This window comes from Vanessa tameamea, chromosome 4 (genome assembly GCF_037043105.1).
Source record: "Vanessa tameamea isolate UH-Manoa-2023 chromosome 4, ilVanTame1 primary haplotype, whole genome shotgun sequence".
Lineage (NCBI taxonomy): Eukaryota > Metazoa > Arthropoda > Insecta > Lepidoptera > Nymphalidae > Vanessa > Vanessa tameamea.
In genome coordinates, this window is record NC_087312.1 from 4,946,848 (window position 1) to 4,966,873 (window position 20,026).

Sequence of the window (20,026 nt, forward strand, 5' to 3'; positions counted from 1 at the left end):
CTTCATCTATCTTAATGCCCGTCTCATCTCTCGGAATGTTCTTCGACAACCCATCGAAGACTTCTGCGCCCCAAGTTTGGGTTCCACGTTGCTTCAGATACTCGGCTATAAGCGCAGCTATGTGAAGCTGGCAACACATCGCCTGCAAGTATGAATTAGATAAAAATAAAATTTTCGATTGTATTACAAACCAAATTTTTCATTCGGGTAATATTATCTAAAAAATATGACGTCACTATGTTACAGTTTGGATATCGAGAATATGTGTGTGTATGCGTGGGCGTGTGCGCACCTCGTCGTGGTCGGCGTGGCGAGCGTTGTGCTCGGCGAGCGTGGCGAGCCAGGCGTGTCGCAGGCGCGGCGTGGCGCGGCACGACGCGGCCAGCGCGTGCTGCAGCTCGGCCAGGTGCACGCTGCCCGCGCCTGCACACCAGGGTCGAGGCCCACTTTTATATAATTACGTTTTTGGTAGAAATCGTAAACATGATATGACGGCGGTCGTCCATTTAGTGATACTTTATCGGTGATATTTTATCGGAAATGTGCACCGGTGAAAGTTAATATTTCATATTAATTGCCAAAGATATAATGACTCGGGAACTCTAAGTTTTTAATATTATGATAACAATTTGATTATTCAATTGTTTTAAGAACAATTTATTTCTCGATGTAAGAAATGAGCGGATTAACCTGCACCAGCTGAACCGCCGACTCCCGCGAGGCGCGCGCGCGCTCCCACCACTGTGCGGACGCGACGCATCAACTCCGCTACTTCGCTCGACAAACCTTACCGATAAACAATCGACTTATATAAAACAATACGATCAGCCAATAAACATATTTAACGAAAACTAAAAAGTATTTACATGAATTATTTTTTAAGTTAGTAAATTTTTAGCAACGTATCAAAGTAATTTTACCTGTTCCCTTCATAGCCTTATCGCCAGTAGCGAAACAATTTATGACCGAGAGTGATTCTTGAAAACGTTTACAGTTGAGTGACGTCGAACTATCCTGCAGTTTCGACACAGCGATAATGACCTAATAGAACAAATATAATAAAATATAAATAAAACCATTCTTTCATTGAATCACCTGGATCGTCGCAAGATAGCAGCGAAAATTTAGTATCTATAATAAAGCCACTCGAGGTACACAGACTACACGAGTCGCGGCCGACCTGCAGATGCACGCGCGTGAGGTTGCCGACGTCCTTGTGCTGGAAGTTGGCGCGCATGAGCAGGTAGAGCGCGGCCGCCGCCTCGCGCCGCAGCCACGCCGCGCGCGCCGCGCACAGCGCCACCACGGCGCGCACGCAGCCGCCGCACAGCGCGCTGCCGCCTGCGCAACGCTCGTTATTACTCCTAGTTTCCGTGGCGCAAACGTTAGTACGCCCTTCCTGCGTGCTATTTATTCGGTTCTTTAATCTAATTCCACGGTTATTTTTAACTTGACCCTTTCAAAATGTAAAGCTCGTGTCAAAAAAATATTGATAAATAATGCATGTCAGTACGAGACTGTATTAAAGATAAAATAGCTTAGATTTCGTATTTATCGATTTGTAGGCAGGATATATAAAAAATAATTGTTCTTTACTGACATACTCTGTAATTCAAATAGTGGGAAAGAGTAGCCACTAGTTTTTTGTCGGCTCGGTAAAATCTAGTTTCCGAACCGGTGATAGCTTGACGATTCCGAATTGCTTTAATGAGCCTACTCGGTGGAGAATTGGACGTGAGTAAATCGTGCATGTGTCAGATAAAATTCCACAGTGAAAGAAAGAGGCAAAATAGCTAGAAAACTTCTTTGATAGAAAATAACTTTACTATTAAAAACACATGTTTCTTTGTTTAGAACTTACCTTCAAAAAGTGTTTCAGAGTATTGATTAATATAAGCTCTTAAAGCCGCAAAGAGATGTTTATATAGAGTTTCGCTCTGTGGGTACTGCAATAGTTTCAGATAGGGTCTAGCTGCGGCTCCGTCCGCCGGACCCAAATTCCGCATGAATAAACAAGCTCTATCTATGATAGTCATTCCTACTTCTGTGGCCAAACAACCGGCGGACAGTACTGTGTATTCTGACATCGTCTCTAACTCTGAAAGAAAAATCATTATTTAATAAGTAACATTAGTTTACAAATCGATACTTAATGTTATCAAGAAAAAAAAAAAACACTTTCTCCATAGTAAAATTTAAAGTTGTATAAAAAACGAAACGGCAGAACTGATTGCTCGCTTAAACCGCCTCTTATACATCTTTTTTTACTTTATTTAATGGATTTTATTATTTCTATTGTATTGAACAAATACTTTTTTGTATGCTATTGCCAATTTTAATTGATTTTTGAAGAAAATAATATATATTTATCTAAATTATCACATATTCGAAGTTATAATCTTATATTAAATTAGTATGAACAGATTATCTCACCATTTGTAACCGAAGTATTGACTAGATTTTCCCTGTTAACAGTATTGTTCTTCTCAACAATAATCGGCGGTTCCTTCGAGAAGTCTGGTGGACTCATTCTAGCGGGTAAAGTTCTGGCTTTCATTGGTTTCGGCTTGCCGTTGCAGTCCGGTGATGGCACACGTAGTTCTGATAGGATTTTTTTCCTACCTATATATTGAAACTGTTCTGCACATATTCTGAAAGTTGGTATTATAATACGATTAAAGGAAAATTACTAACCGTTAAGGCAGTTTCGCTTTACGAAATTATAACTTACTCTAAAACATTGAAAAATGATTGTTGTTGCGCCGGCGAATGAGTCCTCCACCACTCAACTAGTCTGTCTTCATCCAAATATTTCAAAACAAATAGGAAACACAAAAGCACATCGCGCACCTCCTCCGCGGACATCACACCAAATCTGGACCACACGAACGAATTATTACTATTAATATTTTAAACATATTCTTTAATGAACGAAGAATAAATTAATACAAAATCAAAGCAGTCAAAATTTTCTAAATATATTTTATTTGACTGTGATACGCACAATCTAACTATGCCGGTCTGAAATTAGTAATGATCTACTTAACAAACTATGATTTTTGACAAAAGAAAAGTAGAAGCAAGTATCAAAATATAATAATACTCACACTTTTTTGTGTTTTTATATTAATGAATTTAAATTTGCTGAAATTGTAAGAATACCCATATGATTAACAAATTTACCTGTTAACTTGATCCCCAATTTCACTCAAATCTAACCGAGCGTTCCGCGGCAACGAGTCCCCACCGGACATCGTCGAGACCGACTCTAAAGAGCTTTGCGACATGTTATTTGCGTTATCTACAAACAAAATTAATGATAAACCACCACAAACGAGTACAAAAAACGAAGTAAATTATAAAACGATTAATAGGCCCACAACCAAAACGTCATAAAGCGAAACGAACCTTTGCCGTACATGTTGCTGCTGATATTCGGAGGATCCTTGAAGTGTGCGGAATTGCGGACAGGCGTGTGATCGAAATGCAACGTCAGTCTGTTCCTCCGCGGAGTACTATTAGCGGATGCGACCTCCTTCTGCGTGCTGTTGAGCGCAGAAGTACCGGTTGCGTCCCCGTCCACTCTGTCGAGACCATTCTCCAGGACGGGACTCGCGAGCGTCTTAGTGACGAGACGATGAGCGTTGTCTGAAATTATAAATACAAGGAATATATATCGCTATATGAGGAACCGGAGGCGCGTGGCGGGCCGGCGGGGTGGCGGGGCGGCGGGGTGGCGGGCGGCGGCGACTGACCGAGCACGACGGCGAGCCAGGGCGCGTAGAGCTGCGCGAGGCGCGCGCGCGCCTGTCGCGTGCGGTAGCGCTCGTCGTGCTCGTGCTTGGCCAGCAGCGCGCGCAGCACGCCCAGCGCGCAGCGACGCTTCTGCGGCGCCTCTCGCAGCGACTGCTCCACCTGACGTGCCGTACGCTGTTAGTGCTCTGAATATATACTACAGGATATATATTTTTTATCTACTGATTATCGTCTGTATCTTCGCAAACCTACCTGTTTCAAAAGGACTCCGGCGAGAAAGTGTCTCATTACAAATTCGTCAGTCAATCTCAATCTTGATGGTTCTGTTAAAAATAGAAAAAAAAAACTGTAAGTAACTACAATAACTTAAATTTGTTTATTTGTAGATGTTTTAAATACGGTCAGACGAAAATCATTGGAAGAATATAAAAATTAAGTTGTTAAAGTTGTACTATTTATAATATTTGTCCTACCTTCATCTGAATCTTTGGCTAGCTTGTTGGCTTGTAACGGCAAGTTGAAAGGAACGTAGTGTTCGTGCGAGCAAATAGTTTGCAAAAATGTGAATTTAAAATCAAACAATGCCTTTGGGTCACATGTTTTAAATTTTTCTAAATATTTCTTCACTTGGCGGAATATAAACCCTCGATCCATAAACGAGAGACAAGACTGAAAAAGAGAATATTAATTAATTTAAATCTTAATAAATTGACGTTTATTTTAAATATTTGTATCTATTTTAATGAAGATGATAAACGCTTGTAAAAATTACTTTTAAAAAAACAGCCAAATTTTTGTTGAATATATGAGTCTGCATTGGCTGTTGCAAAATATGCGAAGGCTCGACGGCAGTTACCAATTTATCAATATTTTCTAGTAAGTCACTGTGAAACCGTTCGTTTCGAGACATCTGTAAATAAATAATGTAATTACAATGTTTAATCACAACTCAGTTAAAGTACAAGTATCAAAATTGGTCATTTTGTAAGTGTGCATATCAGTCATTTATATATTTAATTAAAATTATTTATTCATTTGATGCAAGGTATTCACCCATCTCTTATAATTAATTACATGCTTTTAGCAAAATAAATACTTTTAAGCTGTTCTACCTTAATCCTTCCTGTATTTATTAAATATTGCGCCATGCTCTTAATAATTATGTCGAAGAAAAAATTGGAATACTGCATAAACTTATGACACATCAGAAAGTCCTGCTGATTGGGATCGACGAACATATGCAAGGGGGCTGTCAACACAGTGTGTAATTTGAATTCCACGCAGTTGAAGACATACTGGAAACATAATAAGATAAACAGAGTAATTATTTATATAATAATGATATTACATATATCATAAAACCGCTAAATAAAAGATTATACGCAAACAAAGTTAGATTTACTTATCCGAGTATATAGTAAATGCTCATTGGTCGCCTTTTATGTCATCCGCCATCGACCAATGATAATTCGGATCATATAAAACTAGACATTGATCAGCGTTCGAAAAATTTAAGGAAAAATGACCTTTAATCATCATTTAATTTTAAATAATTAATTAATTATTATTGTAATAAAGCTATTTCATCCGAAACTGTATTTGATTTATAAATCAGGGATAAGCCTAATTTCGATGTTGTAATTACGAAATTTGTTTGTTGTCTGTTGTAATATTTTTGGAACGGAGCATTGTCACGCAAGGGAAGTGGGTAGCGGCATATAAAAACAACCCCTAGTTCACTTTCACCCCTCGTGAGATCGACTTCTAAAGAGTATTTTAACAACACTATTACTCGGTCGTACGTGAAAATGACTTTCAAAATTTGATTATTTGTAATAAATTGCGAGCCGCCTAAAATCCTTTTAATTCTTGATAGTCATGTTGCAAATCTTCTATAGGTCCTTAGTGTTGATGGAATTCCCGCGCCAAATTTATTGAATAAGTTCAGTGTGCACTATTAGGAAGTTCGCCTAAATAACAAAATGTAATATTAAAATCTGAAAGCGAAGTACCTTCACATAACTGTCCAGAAGATCTTTCCTCCCACAGTCATGTAATAAATGTACAAAATGTACAATCAATTTAACCACTTGGAAGCCCATATCGTGCGAGTAACCCTTTTCAATCGTCTGAAAGTTAAAAAAAAGAAAATGAATATCAGCACATGGATTTCATTATTAACCTGCATTCAATATTTAGTTATTTCAATATTGCAAGAAGTATAGCTATACTAGTCGGTTCTATGATTATGTCCCGATCAATTTAACAACACAGGACATCTCATAGTGCACATGTGTGCGCGCAAAAATAGGTGCAATCTTCATCAGTTCATTCACTTCTGCAAAGGTTTAGATCAGTTCACTTTCATATCTTACTATCACAGTTCTTTATAACAAAATATGTGTATTCGACGAGTATACGAACTTAAACCACGTTATATGAAACAGTGCACCCGTCATAGACGTATTGACAACAATTCATTATCATTCAACTTATTTATACTAAAACATCGAATTAAAAGATTTGTAAAACATAGTTCTATTTTAATTTTTCTTTTCTTAAATTCCTATTTTTTATAAACACGTGATAGGTAATAAGTACTGATTTCATAGTGAATTAATAATTAAATTAATTCTATGATCACCAAAAAATAAATACTTCGGTAGTAGTTACCACTGTTTGACGATGCTTACCATGAGGTCAAAGAGCTGATTTAATATTGTTGGTAGGAACGCAATCAAAGAACTCAGATTAATCGCGTGCGCAGTTTTGAGTGCGTTGCACACGTCGTGCCACGGCGGGGGCGTCGGGGAGGTGGGGGGAGAGCTGGTTTTTATCAGGCGTTCGATTTGTGAGAATAGATTATGTAAGTGGACGTCCCGAGTGGCGACCGTTGAGTCCAGGACTAGTTGGCAACGGAAGAGCGGTTTCTCTCCTTCGACCCAAACTACTTCTGGACCCGTATTCTGTGTAAGAGAATAATTAGGTTAGAATTCAATATAGCAACTGCACTTAGTTAAAAATTAAAGTTTGTTGTGTTGTTGTATTGAAGTTGTTTGTGGTTGTAAATTAAAGCAACTAAAGGTAATATTTTACGATGAATATGTCTTACCCCTCTGCCGAGACCGAGTGGTTGTATTGACAAATATCCAGATGGTAAATGGGTAGCTATTGGTAAACTCACAAATTCATCAATGAATTTGTCATTTTTCAGCAACGGGACCCACGCATACCTAGAATACGTATAAACATTGTATCAGGGCAAGTCATTCAGTATATATTTTACGCATTTGATTTTTTTAAGTTGATTTTATATAAAATATTCATGTAAGGAGAATGTAAAGGACAGGTCTGATTCTAAACCTTTCGCCTATACTGTAAAGTTGTTTATTTGCGTAGGACACCGTAGTATTAATAATATATTAAGAATTCTCTTTGTTCTCACCCTATACAAATTTCGACATTCGTATCGTTCTTCTTTGCAAGATCACAGGAAATGTGGTGGAAGGTGAACAGCAAGTGGTGTGATGGTGTAATGGTAGTCGGTAGTCTTATTTTAGCTTCATCGCACCAATTAGGATTTGCATTGTGATGCAATACTGAGCAACGGTATTGTGACGTCATACCCGTACGCCCGTATATAACCTAGCAAAATTTAAAATACATAAGTGCTACAAAAAATCATAAAAAAGGTACGCAGACGGTATACTGCTTAGGGGTCACCACTTGGTGATGGTGAGAAATATTAATCTTTCCGTACACGTGCAACCAACTTTGGGAATAAAGATGTGGTCTCTAGAGCCTGGACATAAAAAATATATGTATTTCTGTTTGGTAGAGTATATGATCAGTAGGTGGTACCTAAATTGACAAACTTGTACTGAGCCCTACTATATTCTATGAATGTAAAAACCTTGTTTACTTTACCTGCAATGGCTTAACATCGCCTGAGTCGTTTTCCTTGAGCTCTATAGAGCAGGCGATGTTCCTAGCTCTAACGAACATCTTCTGCGACTCAAAGTTTAACGAGAGCGGTCGGACATACAAATGGTGTAGGAACGCTGCGTAAGGTTGTTCTGGTTCTAAGTTCAACGTAGCCAATTCCAAAGTTAGGGGCGATGGAGGTGGCAGCGGAAACGGCTTTAAGGCTGCATAGGAGCTAGTCATACAATCTGTAAACAAGATGTTACTAGTAAGTAGTAGTAAGTAAATTGAGAAATATTATTAAAACAAGTTGAACTCAGTGCGGCTGATGATACAACATTGCACCCAAGTTCGAGTTGAAACTTTACTCTTAGGTTAGTTTCAATTCCAAAGACATGAAAGTGTGTGGGAATCGTTTAAATATTTATAACTGTAATAAAAGTATCGATTATTAAATTAGGACTCTATTTAATTGTAAAATTACTTAATTACTACTAATTAGATCGTTGATCGAATCCTTAATAAACCCTTAAATTTTTTAAAGTATATTCGTATAAAGTTTTTTAACAAAATAAATACATTTTAATTTTTTCATTACTTCTCATACATTCCTCTGATATGATAAGGTCTAGACGAGCCCGCTATCGGATAAAGTATGTTTGTAGTTTGCCAAACATTTACACTAAATTATAATTACATATTAAGGATATAAATACTTCAGTTAAGTATCCACTGAGCCGTCGCGGCTCTCGTAAAATGTAGACAAGAATTTTTTTCTTAATGCACCCTATTCATTATGCAAATGTTAAAATCGGATAAACAAGTAAGTCAAACAGTTTATAAGGATTCCTCTAGAAGCTTAAGAGAATCCTTATTATGTTATCTAATAAAATTACTGCATATTCATACTTGGTATTTGTTCTACACACTGCTGTATATTAATACTCAGCCATCCCGGTATGACGGTGAGTTTCGCCAATTTTTCCGGTTTACGGTAATCAGATAAGATTTTGAGTATGTCCTCGTCTGACATCTTATTCGGTTCTTGGCGATAAATTGCTGGGAATTCTGGTGTAGTGTCCAAATCGTTGCTGTATAATCTGTATAAAAAAAAAACAATAGGTAGGCTAGTATAGTAAAGTAGACGATTCATTTTGATTATTTCTATCTTACTTGAATAAAGGTTTGGCAGCCCAAGCAAATGGCATTCGATAACTTCCCACTCGGTTGGCATAAGCTTGTATAGTTTTGTGGACTTTGAGCCCTAAGCGAGGATCCTTTGTTGCCTTCATATAAGGCTCGAGAACCTGGTTGACGTGTCCTTGAAGAATTTTGTCGATTTTTACTACTACAAATAGATCTGGATGAGGATTGTTTACTGACAACACAACCTTAAAGAAGAGACAAAAGATTACAATAATATTAAACAATTTAATTACCTATTGATTTTATGTTATGACATACCTGTCTCTTTGATCGGAACCATTCTTCCGATATCTGTTTAACGTCTAACTTAACATCGTAGCTAAAATTTTCTACTAATGACTTTGTGCACTCATTATCTTTGACTAGATCCTTTACGGCGGCGTGATTCACGTCAAAATGAAAATTTTCCGTAACTTTCTTGCCACTGCGGGCGTCGTAGAGAGCGAGGTGTGTGTAGTATGGCTCGACTTGGCATAACAGTTCTTTGTCGCCATCTATTGGCGCTTGTAATCTAAACTTTAAGCTTTCACATTTGAGCAAAATTCTTTGGCCAAAATGTTCTCTGAAAGGAAAATTTCGCAAGGAATAATTAGTTACTCGACATTGATTAAACAAATAGGTGGTTGTTGTTTGTTTTTAATACATGACGAGAACAAATGAAAAAATAAAAAAAATTACAAAGTTATCCTTAATGTCAGAATTTTATTTTTTCATTTTTATCGATTTTTTTAAAAGTTTGTATTGGCAAATACATTTTGAAATCTCTTACTTGAATGGTTCCAATTGCGGTTCCGGCGAGGGTGCTTGTTTATAAGGTAAAAAGAAGATGTTAGAACGACAATCATTACGCGCTGCTGCTATCGATAAGTCTGTTTCACGTGAATATCGCATCAGAAGTGGATTCATGCTGTGTTCGAGACCCTTCAGAGTGCCGTACGTTGGAGGAGGCGGCTCCGCGGTGAGAGATATGTCTGCATCTAAATAAAATTTATTTTAACAAAAAAACGCGACGTCAAATATAGTTCCTGCTTCACACATAAACAAAATAACGGCAACATATAGTGTTTTATTATTAGATATATAAATATAATTTTCATTGTATTTAAGTGACATAACTTTGTATCACAAATATTGGAAAAGATTAACTACTGAGTTTCTTGCCGGTTGTTCTAGGTATCTACATTACAAACCGATGGAAGCTTTACGTTTAATATAATTCTGGAAAATTACGATTCTAAAGTGCTTATAAAAGCTTACGTCAACACTACTTGACTTCTCAAAAAAATATTAATATATAAGGTTGGGAAACGGTAAGAAACCAGTTAAGAAACTTTTTCTCGGTAGCATTTCAATCACAGTACAAGCTTTAGATTTAGTAAAATAATTTAAAATGACCAAAAATGTGCTTATGAATGCCCATTTGTATTTTGATTCAAATATTGAAGTAAAAAAAGAAAAATGTATTAGTTTACGTGTATGTGGAGGTGATTTTTTGGAGGCGGGTAACAACAGAAGGACAGGTATCTACGTAATATGAAATGTGATAATATACTGCATATGTTTATCACCTTTGTCCAGCACTTCGTCTGATTGTGGACCGTCTTGATCCTGGTTCTTTTTCAGAGCCGCTATGAATGCATTTATCCAATCGTTCATATCCTCTTCATTTTCAGTTGCGAACGTGTATCCTTTGTTGCCAGACATGCGCAATTCGAAACAATATTTCCCGCGCTTTGTGTTCTAAAACAAGAACACTGGACATTTAAACCAATTGAATACCGCAGGTTTTTCGTGACGTTCCTATAGAACTATTCTGTAAACTCGCCACAGAATACGATCGCGATAGAAGTATGTCAGAAAGTTATGTGCGTCATTAACTAGAAATAAATAAAACTTTCACAAGTATCAGACTAGCGTATCGCCGTAAGTTGGTTATCTACATTTCATCCATATGTTCTTATAAAATAGTATTTTTTGTCTGATTTGAAAACAACTCCCTTAATAATTTAGTTTTTGAGTTGACAAAAAGTAAATAAAAAAAAATACGATTATACATTAATCACCAGTAAAAGCAAAGTAGCTATAATAAATATTAATCTCATAAACATTTTCAACGGATATTTTGTTTTTTATTCATCAAACCGTTAATTTAATTGAGGCTAATCCAAATATGAAAAGCAATGAGATGTTTATCTGAGTGTTTGAAGTCATTATTTCGCGCGTTGTAAAGAAAGGAATAAAATTAATTTGCATATTTTCAAATGACTTAAAAGACTAATATTTTGAAAACAAAATTACTTTAAGTAATTGAAATTGATATAAATTGTGACAGTGACATTTAAAAACCTAGCCATTAACGCCGTTTTAATGGGACCTAATAAAAATCTTGGCGTTCGTGGAAAAAAAACATGCCCTATAAACTCGTAACCAGAGAAAAACAGGTATGTACTAGTTTGTTCGTTTACGCTCTAAATACTAAGAAATAAGATCAAGTCTGTATTTGTAAGCGAATCAGATAGATAACGGCTCTACGCTTTTAATGCTGATGACACCGCTTTTTAAAGAATTCTCTGTATTACTTAGGGCGCATTAATTAATGAAGAATGTTGAGAATCATAAGCTAAGATTCAGGGTTATTTAGCGGTTTTTTTTTATAAAGTAGGCAACAAACTACCTACATCAATGATATCATAATATGATTTCTTTAAATATACTAATACTTTTGAAAAGTCAACAAATACTTCGATATGGAGACGTAATAATTATTTATTACGACAACTAGTAAAAGGTAGCGTTGTATAGAAAGTCGAAATGCCCCAATCTATGATCAATTGTTTTAAGGAAATACTACCGACTTTCAAAAAATGTTTGTAATATTTTTTTTCATTTCTAGGTGGTGAAGAAATGTAAATACCTTAACAACATCCGAGCAGAAATCCATAACGATAGTGAGCTTGGTGTCTGTTTTCTTTTCATCCTTATACACTTCGAGGATATAGGCGCCGTCGGCTTCCCGAACCATTGAGCAGTATCGCTTCTTAAATGATTTAGAAGCAAGATTGCTAAATATCCTATCTGAGCCGATTTCTGGTCCTTTGAGCAAGTAACCTTCTTTTGTTCCAATATCAACCTTAGTTTGAGCTTCATTTTCATAATCTGTTTCTGTATCTATGTCATAAACTTCCTCAGTCAATTTATTGCCGATTGGTCTGTATAAATATTATAAAATGTTGTATCAGTTTCATTCAACATTAATAATACATTGTTACATACAATTATATTAAGTGTTATAAACAGATTACAATGAAACAAATAAAATGTTAAAAATATTTCTAGATTTCTTGTATTAAATTGTTATGAAATCCATCCACTTTAGTAATGTAAATGTTAATAGTTTATATTATAAACATTGAGCAATGATTATATACAACTATTATGTTGTTGTTAAAACAGGTATGCAATTCAATGTCATAACATTTAGACGATTTTGGCATCATAACAAGTATTGTAAATTAAGTTCTTTAATATCTATATATAAATATATTTTTTAAATCTTTGAACTTTACCTCTATGTTGCTTGAAATTAAAATTTATAGCATCATTAGCATACTAACAAATAATACATGATAAAAATTTGAATTTAAGTTCACAATTTTCTAAATTAGAAAAATAAAAATTATTTTATAGGTTTTCATAAATAAAAGTCAGATGTATTATGTTTTTTTGGAAAGGGGTGTTATAATAAGGAACGAAATATTTCCTGGGAAGTGGGTCATTTTAGTTGTTTGTGCAGAACTAATTAGCTGTGCTCTATCGACCTTAAGATGCATTTTTAAAATGTTGAATAGTCTGAAATGTTTTCCATTAAAAGTTCCATTAGACACATATGTAGCTAAAAACCATACCTTTTGAATACCTAGTGAACATTTTCACTACAGGAACCAAATAAATTATGTTGCATTTAAACATTTTAATTTATTTATCTTAAATAAACAACTCCTATTATTATAAGGAAATTATTAATATGATAAAACCATATGATATCATTACGGGAATGTTGACAATTTAAACTAGAATCAATTACTATCATTGTTCATATTTTACAATGAGTCTTTTATTAAATGGATAGGAAGTGAGTCAGATATTAGATAGTGTGGAATAACCTTAAATATCAGTAAACTAAACTACGACCATGAAAAGTATGCTAATTAGCATCTCATTAGCTATATAATTATATAGCTAATGAGATTCTAAGTTGTGTGTGAGATACATCAAGATAACCCACCAATAAATATCAACATTTTGAAATCTGAGAAAAATGTTTTTATATAAATCTATTTCACATTCTGATTTAGTTCTAAGCACAGTATATGTGTGTTTATATATAAACTTTAATGAATTACTGTTTCTGCCATTTAAATAAGGATAATATTTACCTAGGCAAATTCAGATAAGAGCCGGAATAGTTGCTATATTTGTAATGCACAAGATTCCAACTAGAGGCATAGCTTAGCAACGCCTGTCTTGTAAGCAAAGGGCAAGTGGCAGCCGTTCTCACATCAGGCACCGCTGTCGTCACAGTTCTCCAGCGACGGGGAAGCACAACACTCTATAAATAATGCTTCCCATGTACACAAACACTCTTCAAGCTAATTTTATAAGTTTATTATTTACAGTAGATTGATAATATTGTCATTAGGTAAAATAATCATTAATAAGTATATGTAGATTTTTACTAATGGTATAAATACTCACAGAAACATCATCTGTTGGGTAAAGTAGAATATCTCTTAATGGATCATTTAATAATAATGTTTTATTCTCTTGTATGTATTTTTCAAAGTCAAGAACATTGCATTTATTGTTTAATACATTCTGAAAACACAGAGATTATATAAATTTTTAATAAACTTACATTTTTTTATGTTAAGAATTGGTTGATTTTTTTTCTTTTATATTGAATATTAGTATTCATTTACATAACATGTAACAGTAGAAGTGGCTTCCTATGAGTACATTATGTCACTGCCTTTATTGTTTATTCAAAAGGATATCGAATGCTTTTGTTGAATATTACATACTTAAATATGAATGATTTAATTTATGTATGTATGACAGGCTTTTCTATCTACATGTGGTCGTTGAATACAATTTGTATGACATAATCTTATACCAAAACTGTTTAAAATATTAAAAGTACCACTCACAATTATTTAAAATATTATATAAATATTTAATCCAATAAGTTATTATTGTATTAGACATATTTTAATGAATTTATATTGTTCGAGAAATTTTTATTACAATATATTAACAAAATAAATAAAGAAACATTCTATTTCTGCCGAAACAGGTTTATCTGAGATAAAACGTATTTTAAAGCAGCTGCAGCTCTCTAAATAATAAAATGAGCGACAGTTCAATCAGGCTAACATTGAGTGTTTCAGATGGAGGTGACTTCTGTTAGAAAATAGAAAGCTCGGTATGCATAATTTTTATGGTTTAACAGAAATATTTACCTCATATTCAGCGCCATTCTTCTTATTCCTAGAAATTACTGGAGGCATTATGACTTATTCAAGATGCGGCACTATATATAACATTCGTGTTAGTATTTATTAAATTTTATAATGTAAAACACTATTTTTACATTTTAAAGAAATTTATTGATGATCACAACAATAAACGCCGAAATCTCCGAGATCGAATAACGATTTGACATTAGTAGGTGTTGGTTTTTTCTGCCGTCAAATTATTGGAATACAGATAAAATATTTATAGATGATTAAAATTCACACAGATAAAAATCTGTCTACACTACATGTCATAACTTAAGTCACTTACGTTGAGTTCACTTGTCAATTCGCTAGCTGTGTAATTTAATAAAATTATGAAACTTAATTCTTGACTGGTATTATTATGAGTACCGGGGCCCTAATATTATATAAAATATAAGAGCAATGTATTAATTTGCAGACTCGAAAAATTGGAAATGGATCATGCGGCGAGCGACTCGTCTTATTGTACTGACTATACATTACGTTCAAATTATAGGAGTTAATACCAAGTTAAATGTTTACGAGTACCGAGTGTAGGCTGTGCTCATTGTTTAAGAGTGGTTCTGTTGATTTTAATTTATAGGCAAATCAGGCAAATAAAATGTTCTGGCAGGCAAGTAAACACGGGACACGTAATAATTTATTGTGAACCTCTTTTTTTAAGTCTTAATTTTTTTTTGTCATGCGGTGTACAATAAAGAGTAAATATTTTTTTTTATAAAGTAGCTTATCGCTGTTTGTCCCTATGTATGGTTAGATCTTTAAAATTAAACAACGAATTTTGATGCAGTTTTTTTTTAGTAGATATGCACAATATAGTAGAGAAATACTGATAATTTTAGTGGTTTCTAAAGTGTTGTCAGATTTTGACGGGACTTTCACTGGCAAATAGCTGATGTAGTAAGGAGTAACTTAGGCTACCACAATATGTTTTTTGAAAAATTCAATATTTTTGAAGATATTATAAATTTAAAAGGCAGAGACATAGCGGTTTGTATTTTCTAACGACTGAAAAACTGTGAACGTTCTAAGACATTCTGTAATATATTCAGTGGCAGCATTGCATCCATGCGAAGCCGGGGCAACGATGGCAACATTTAATTTAAACTCGTAGATTTATGATTCTAATGATCCTGTTTTGATTAGCTTAGACAAGAATAATTCGAATGTACTCTACCTCTTCTGCAAAATTTAGATTGGTAAATAAAACAAATATCGGATCATGAAAAATGTATTCAATATGTTTAACCTTTGTGTTATAATAGAAAAAATTGTGGCTAGGATATTTGAAGGAAAAAAAGTTTGTATTTAATACAAATACTTTTTGTAATCACATGTTTATGTAATTATTTTTAAATATAATTTTAACGTTACAGGTTTATATTATGATTAATCAAAATGGTACTGTAAGTATATGTTTACCGTTCCTAATGAAAATCGCATTTTAAAATATAGCGGTAAACTTTTCAAAATACCCATGTTATTAATCTAATAAGAATACTCTTTACTATATTTTATAAAAAAGTTTAACTACACAATAATATGTAGAACCTAATTTAAGTAAAAATATTTTGCAATTATTTTATTTATATAATTACGTCAATGTATTTACATGTTAAATATTAAATGATTATTTGCTATTTTTCACAGTTAGACCACTGTACAATAAGCGGAACTTAGTTGACCGGTTGAGCTCTCCAAGACTTTCGCGCACGATAAAACATTAACATATAATAAATATAATCGATTATTGATGTAACTGCAACCGCACATTATGAGTATCTCTTCTAATATATTAAGCCTGGACATCACGATTTTGTTCCGAAAAACTCCATCTGCTTCGCAAGTCGCGACGAATTTCAGCCCGGCCAACTTAGATCACGCGTACCTTTTATGTGAGGCATAATATGAACCTTAAAATAGTTATTTTGTCACATCTATTTTTGTTCTGTACACTAATCTTTTCACCAGTTTTCTTATTAAATGATAATTTGGCATTTAAGTTAAAGGTATTATATTCACATTACTTTCGGTATATAAATAAATAGTACCCTAATAAAGTTACAAAAAAATTGCTAAATATGTATTAACAATTATTATTACACTGTACATTTATGAAAAATACGCATGACATTATTATAATTAAATAAAATAAAATGTACATAAACCTAATTGCGTTTTAGTATTTTAATAATAATTATATTTTACATTTTATATAAAAACATCTACAATACAGTAAATAAATACATTTTACTAGCAAAGAACATTATTTTATTATAAAAGAATACATTTCGCTTATACGTTACTGGTATTGTACATAAGCTTATAGCTACACGTATTAGTTACATTTGAATAAAATATGGAATTGTAATAAATCCATTAAAGACCATCACATACATTTTTGGTATATAATATTTATATGGCACAATATTCAAAATGATGATCTGTAATATTTTAAGATAATTTAACTATTCACACACATACACACGCACTCACATTTTCAAACACATGTAATATCACACGTCATAATATATTTGAGTATTATTTCTACAATAAAATTATTCAGGCATTACATTCCTTGTAAATAATTATAGACTGGTTATTCAGAATAGAGAGTGTTTATTTAGCACTCAAAATATTCATTATCCATTGGTGATAGGAATGTGAAGGCAGTCCACCTAGCTGCAGCCAAGGGTGAAGAGCGGGGAACATATTGCGAACTGGGCGCGGGGTCTGGACGTCAAGTATATTCTTCTACGTCGTCATCTTCACTAAAGTCGGAATCTGGGTCAAGATCCGGTAGAGGTTTTAAGTAATCTACAGTTGGTGGTGGTGGATTAGGAACTAAATAGCCTTCTGATTCTAAAGGTCCTACCGGCGGCCGAGGTAGTCGCATTTGAGTGCTAGAATCGGGACCAGTTGCTTGAGCAGCTTCTAACTTTGTACATATTTCATCAAACATGATCCTATCTCTGGGATCTATTGCCCAGCATGCTCTCATTAATTCACATGCGAATCGGGGACAGTCATCTGGTGGCACAAGAAGTATTCCCCTTAAAATTTTCTTTGAAGCATCATAGTTATTACAACCGTAAAACGGTTGTTTTCCGCGACTGTAAATTTCCCAAAGAACTACGCCGTAGGACCAAACATCGGATTCATGAGTAAATCTAGCATAAACAATACTTTCTGGTGACATCCAGCGCACAGGCATAGGTCGTTCACGACCCATTTTATAGTAGTCACACGTATAAACGTCACGAGACATCCCGAAATCAGCTATTTTAACCGCTAAGTTGGTACCTACTAGACAATTCCTAGCAGCCAGATCCCTGTGCACAAACCTTCTGGATGCCAGATATTGCATTCCACGCGCTACTTGTAGAGCTACGTGTAGTAAAGCCGATTCATCGAGCACTAAGCCTGGACGTCTCCCTCCCCGAGAACCGCGTAAAACACCCGCTAAGTCACCCCACTCCATGTACTCGAAAACCATCCATGGACTTACATTTGTATCATCTGAAATAATAATAGGCCAGTTTAATGAATAAGTTTAGTATAATAAAAAATACAATTTAAAAATAAGTATATTATATTACGGTAAACTTACCTCTGTATACTACCCCTATTAGTGTTAATATATTAGGATGACGGAATGCTGACATTATGGAAACTTCTCTAACGAAATCTTCTTCTGCGCTCCGACCGGCATTGTCTTTTAGGACTTTTATAGCAACCTGCTCTTCAGCAGTAGTACTTCTGAGAACCCCTATTAATAATAATATAAAATTTAATAATATGTAACATTTTTGACAGCGTTTAGTATTACATAATGTGTCAATATGCGATATCACCAAACAGTATTATTTGAAGTTAAGAATATTATGTCTATCTATTTTGACAAACAAATTTAATTTTTTGGTCCTTACAATAATAAATACGTTTATAGATTATTAAGAGATATACGATACTAAACTTATTATGATAATAATAAACTTTGTATTTCTGTATTACGGTTTTTAGGGTGAGCCAGTGTCATTGTAGGTACAAGGAACGTAATCTCATGATCCATAAGAAGTTAATTATGTTAACTATAATTGAAAAATAAAGATATAAATGAGGGAGTAAGAAGGCGAAGATGACCAAATACTATCAGGTGGCACATTTGGTTGTCTGTCTTCCTAAAATAAATAATGTGTATACATCTATATATAAAGTACCTTTATAAACTTTCCCAAAGCATCCTTCCCCAACTTCTTCCAGGAACGTTAAAGCATTTCTTTCTAGGAGTGTAACTTGCGGCTCGTTTCCTTTATTTGATGGAGGTGGAGCGGGAGATCCCGGCACAGTAACTGGAGCCGAAACATTCCCTGCACCGCACACGCCGTACTGCGGGTTCGTTATATACCGTTCAGCAAGTAGTGGTTCTCCTGGCCGTATACGCTACAAACATAACGTATGCTAAGCAAAAACATCGCAAGCAAGGACTAAGCAACAGTTATAAAAAAATATTAGACATAAACCTTTGAATATTCATGCTTTTATATACAATATCTATAAAATAATAACAGTGGTTATGAAAATTTCAGTTGAGATATTTACTTCGTAAGCGGATCCATGTACAGGATAAACGAGGTAGATTAAAGCTTTTAATTAAAGTAGAAGTCGTACCGGTTTGTCTTTTCTATCGATGTTACATATCCGTTTCCTGAGGTAGAATATAATTATCGAAACTATGAGCAATAGTACTCCACATCCAGCGGCCATGCTCAACAGCACTGGGGCACTCGCATTGGAGTAGGCGCCTGATCCTAATATGGCTGTATCGCTGCTTGCCGTTGCTTCTGCTATTATTTCATTGCTTACTAGTGGATTCGGTGCCTAAAAATAAAATACGTGGAAATGTAAATAATATGTAGTATATAAATATTTTCACTTAATCTAATTAATAGTATAAATGCGAAAGCTTTTTTAAACATTTCTAATGAAACTTGGTTGGCACATAGATAATTAGACAGCGTTGACATTAATATTCCAATGGTTAAAGCATGTATATCGTATCCAAGAATTGTAGGTTAAAATCAGGACAACACTACTGAGTTTTATTGTCTTCATTTTTGTTATCTCACGCTTGGCGTTAAAGGAAAGCATAACGCGGAAACCTGCATGCGTTGGATGAAAGTTTGCTACATGATTATCCCCTAAGCGGCGTCTAAGTTGCTACGTACAACCCTAACCGTGATGCCTAGAGTTGGTCCGTCCCAGTAGCTTCATAGTTACTAATATTACAAGAATTTTTCTTTTACATCATTCTAATAAAATAAGAATGACTAAACTTAACTAAATCGCCCTAATCGAACTGTAGCAACTTTGTATCACAGTCAAAAACACTTTGTTTGAATGATTTTTTGTACCAGTAAGCAGTACCATGTAATTTTTAAATAATTTTTAAATCGTCATAATTAATGTAAAAGGTCATTGTTCTATTTTGTAATATAAATTACACTAAACGTAACTATGAAACTATCGCCGCATATTTTGACTACTCAAGACATTTTATTGGTCTGGCTACGAATATATAG

At 34.3% G+C, this 20,026-nt stretch overlaps 2 protein-coding genes across 3 annotated transcripts in view; both read right to left on the reverse strand.

Annotated features, from left to right (window-relative positions):
* The window catches only part of Ziz (Zizimin), a 39,498-nt gene extending 24,877 nt beyond the window's left edge, over window positions 1-14,621 (reverse strand). Inside the window, exons 1-29 of the mRNA XM_026631862.2 lie at window positions 14,406-14,621; window positions 13,642-13,761; window positions 13,323-13,495; window positions 11,801-12,095; window positions 10,455-10,626; window positions 9,656-9,863; window positions 9,145-9,448; window positions 8,854-9,071; window positions 8,590-8,780; window positions 7,684-7,928; window positions 7,202-7,401; window positions 6,869-6,989; window positions 6,450-6,722; window positions 5,769-5,885; window positions 4,869-5,051; window positions 4,529-4,666; window positions 4,230-4,425; window positions 4,009-4,079; window positions 3,756-3,915; window positions 3,409-3,648; window positions 3,184-3,301; window positions 2,732-2,875; window positions 2,434-2,651; window positions 1,862-2,098; window positions 1,181-1,341; window positions 921-1,041; window positions 691-786; window positions 293-423; window positions 1-142 (exon numbers count right to left, since the gene is read on the reverse strand). Coding sequence (XP_026487647.2) covers window positions 1-142; window positions 293-423; window positions 691-786; window positions 921-1,041; window positions 1,181-1,341; window positions 1,862-2,098; window positions 2,434-2,651; window positions 2,732-2,875; window positions 3,184-3,301; window positions 3,409-3,648; window positions 3,756-3,915; window positions 4,009-4,079; window positions 4,230-4,425; window positions 4,529-4,666; window positions 4,869-5,051; window positions 5,769-5,885; window positions 6,450-6,722; window positions 6,869-6,989; window positions 7,202-7,401; window positions 7,684-7,928; window positions 8,590-8,780; window positions 8,854-9,071; window positions 9,145-9,448; window positions 9,656-9,863; window positions 10,455-10,626; window positions 11,801-12,095; window positions 13,323-13,495; window positions 13,642-13,761; window positions 14,406-14,453 — 5,041 coding nt within the window. The 5' untranslated portion in view covers window positions 14,454-14,621. The remainder of the gene's footprint in view (window positions 143-292; window positions 424-690; window positions 787-920; window positions 1,042-1,180; window positions 1,342-1,861; window positions 2,099-2,433; window positions 2,652-2,731; window positions 2,876-3,183; window positions 3,302-3,408; window positions 3,649-3,755; window positions 3,916-4,008; window positions 4,080-4,229; window positions 4,426-4,528; window positions 4,667-4,868; window positions 5,052-5,768; window positions 5,886-6,449; window positions 6,723-6,868; window positions 6,990-7,201; window positions 7,402-7,683; window positions 7,929-8,589; window positions 8,781-8,853; window positions 9,072-9,144; window positions 9,449-9,655; window positions 9,864-10,454; window positions 10,627-11,800; window positions 12,096-13,322; window positions 13,496-13,641; window positions 13,762-14,405) is intronic.
* Window positions 14,622-16,389: 1,768 nt separating this feature from the next.
* LOC113394521 (tyrosine-protein kinase transmembrane receptor Ror-like) overlaps window positions 16,390-20,026 on the reverse strand; it is a 32,813-nt gene continuing 29,176 nt past the window's right edge. Inside the window, exons 5-8 of one of the 2 annotated variants that reach the window (XM_026631864.2) lie at window positions 19,116-19,325; window positions 18,665-18,833; window positions 18,055-18,213; window positions 16,390-17,963 (exon numbers count right to left, since the gene is read on the reverse strand). In XM_026631864.2, the coding sequence (XP_026487649.2) occupies window positions 17,185-17,963; window positions 18,055-18,213; window positions 18,665-18,833; window positions 19,116-19,325 (1,317 nt within the window). In that variant the 3' untranslated portion in view covers window positions 16,390-17,184. Of the gene's footprint in view, window positions 17,964-18,054; window positions 18,214-18,664; window positions 18,888-19,115; window positions 19,326-20,026 lie in introns of both variants that reach the window. The other variant, XM_026631863.2, reaches the window with a different exon arrangement.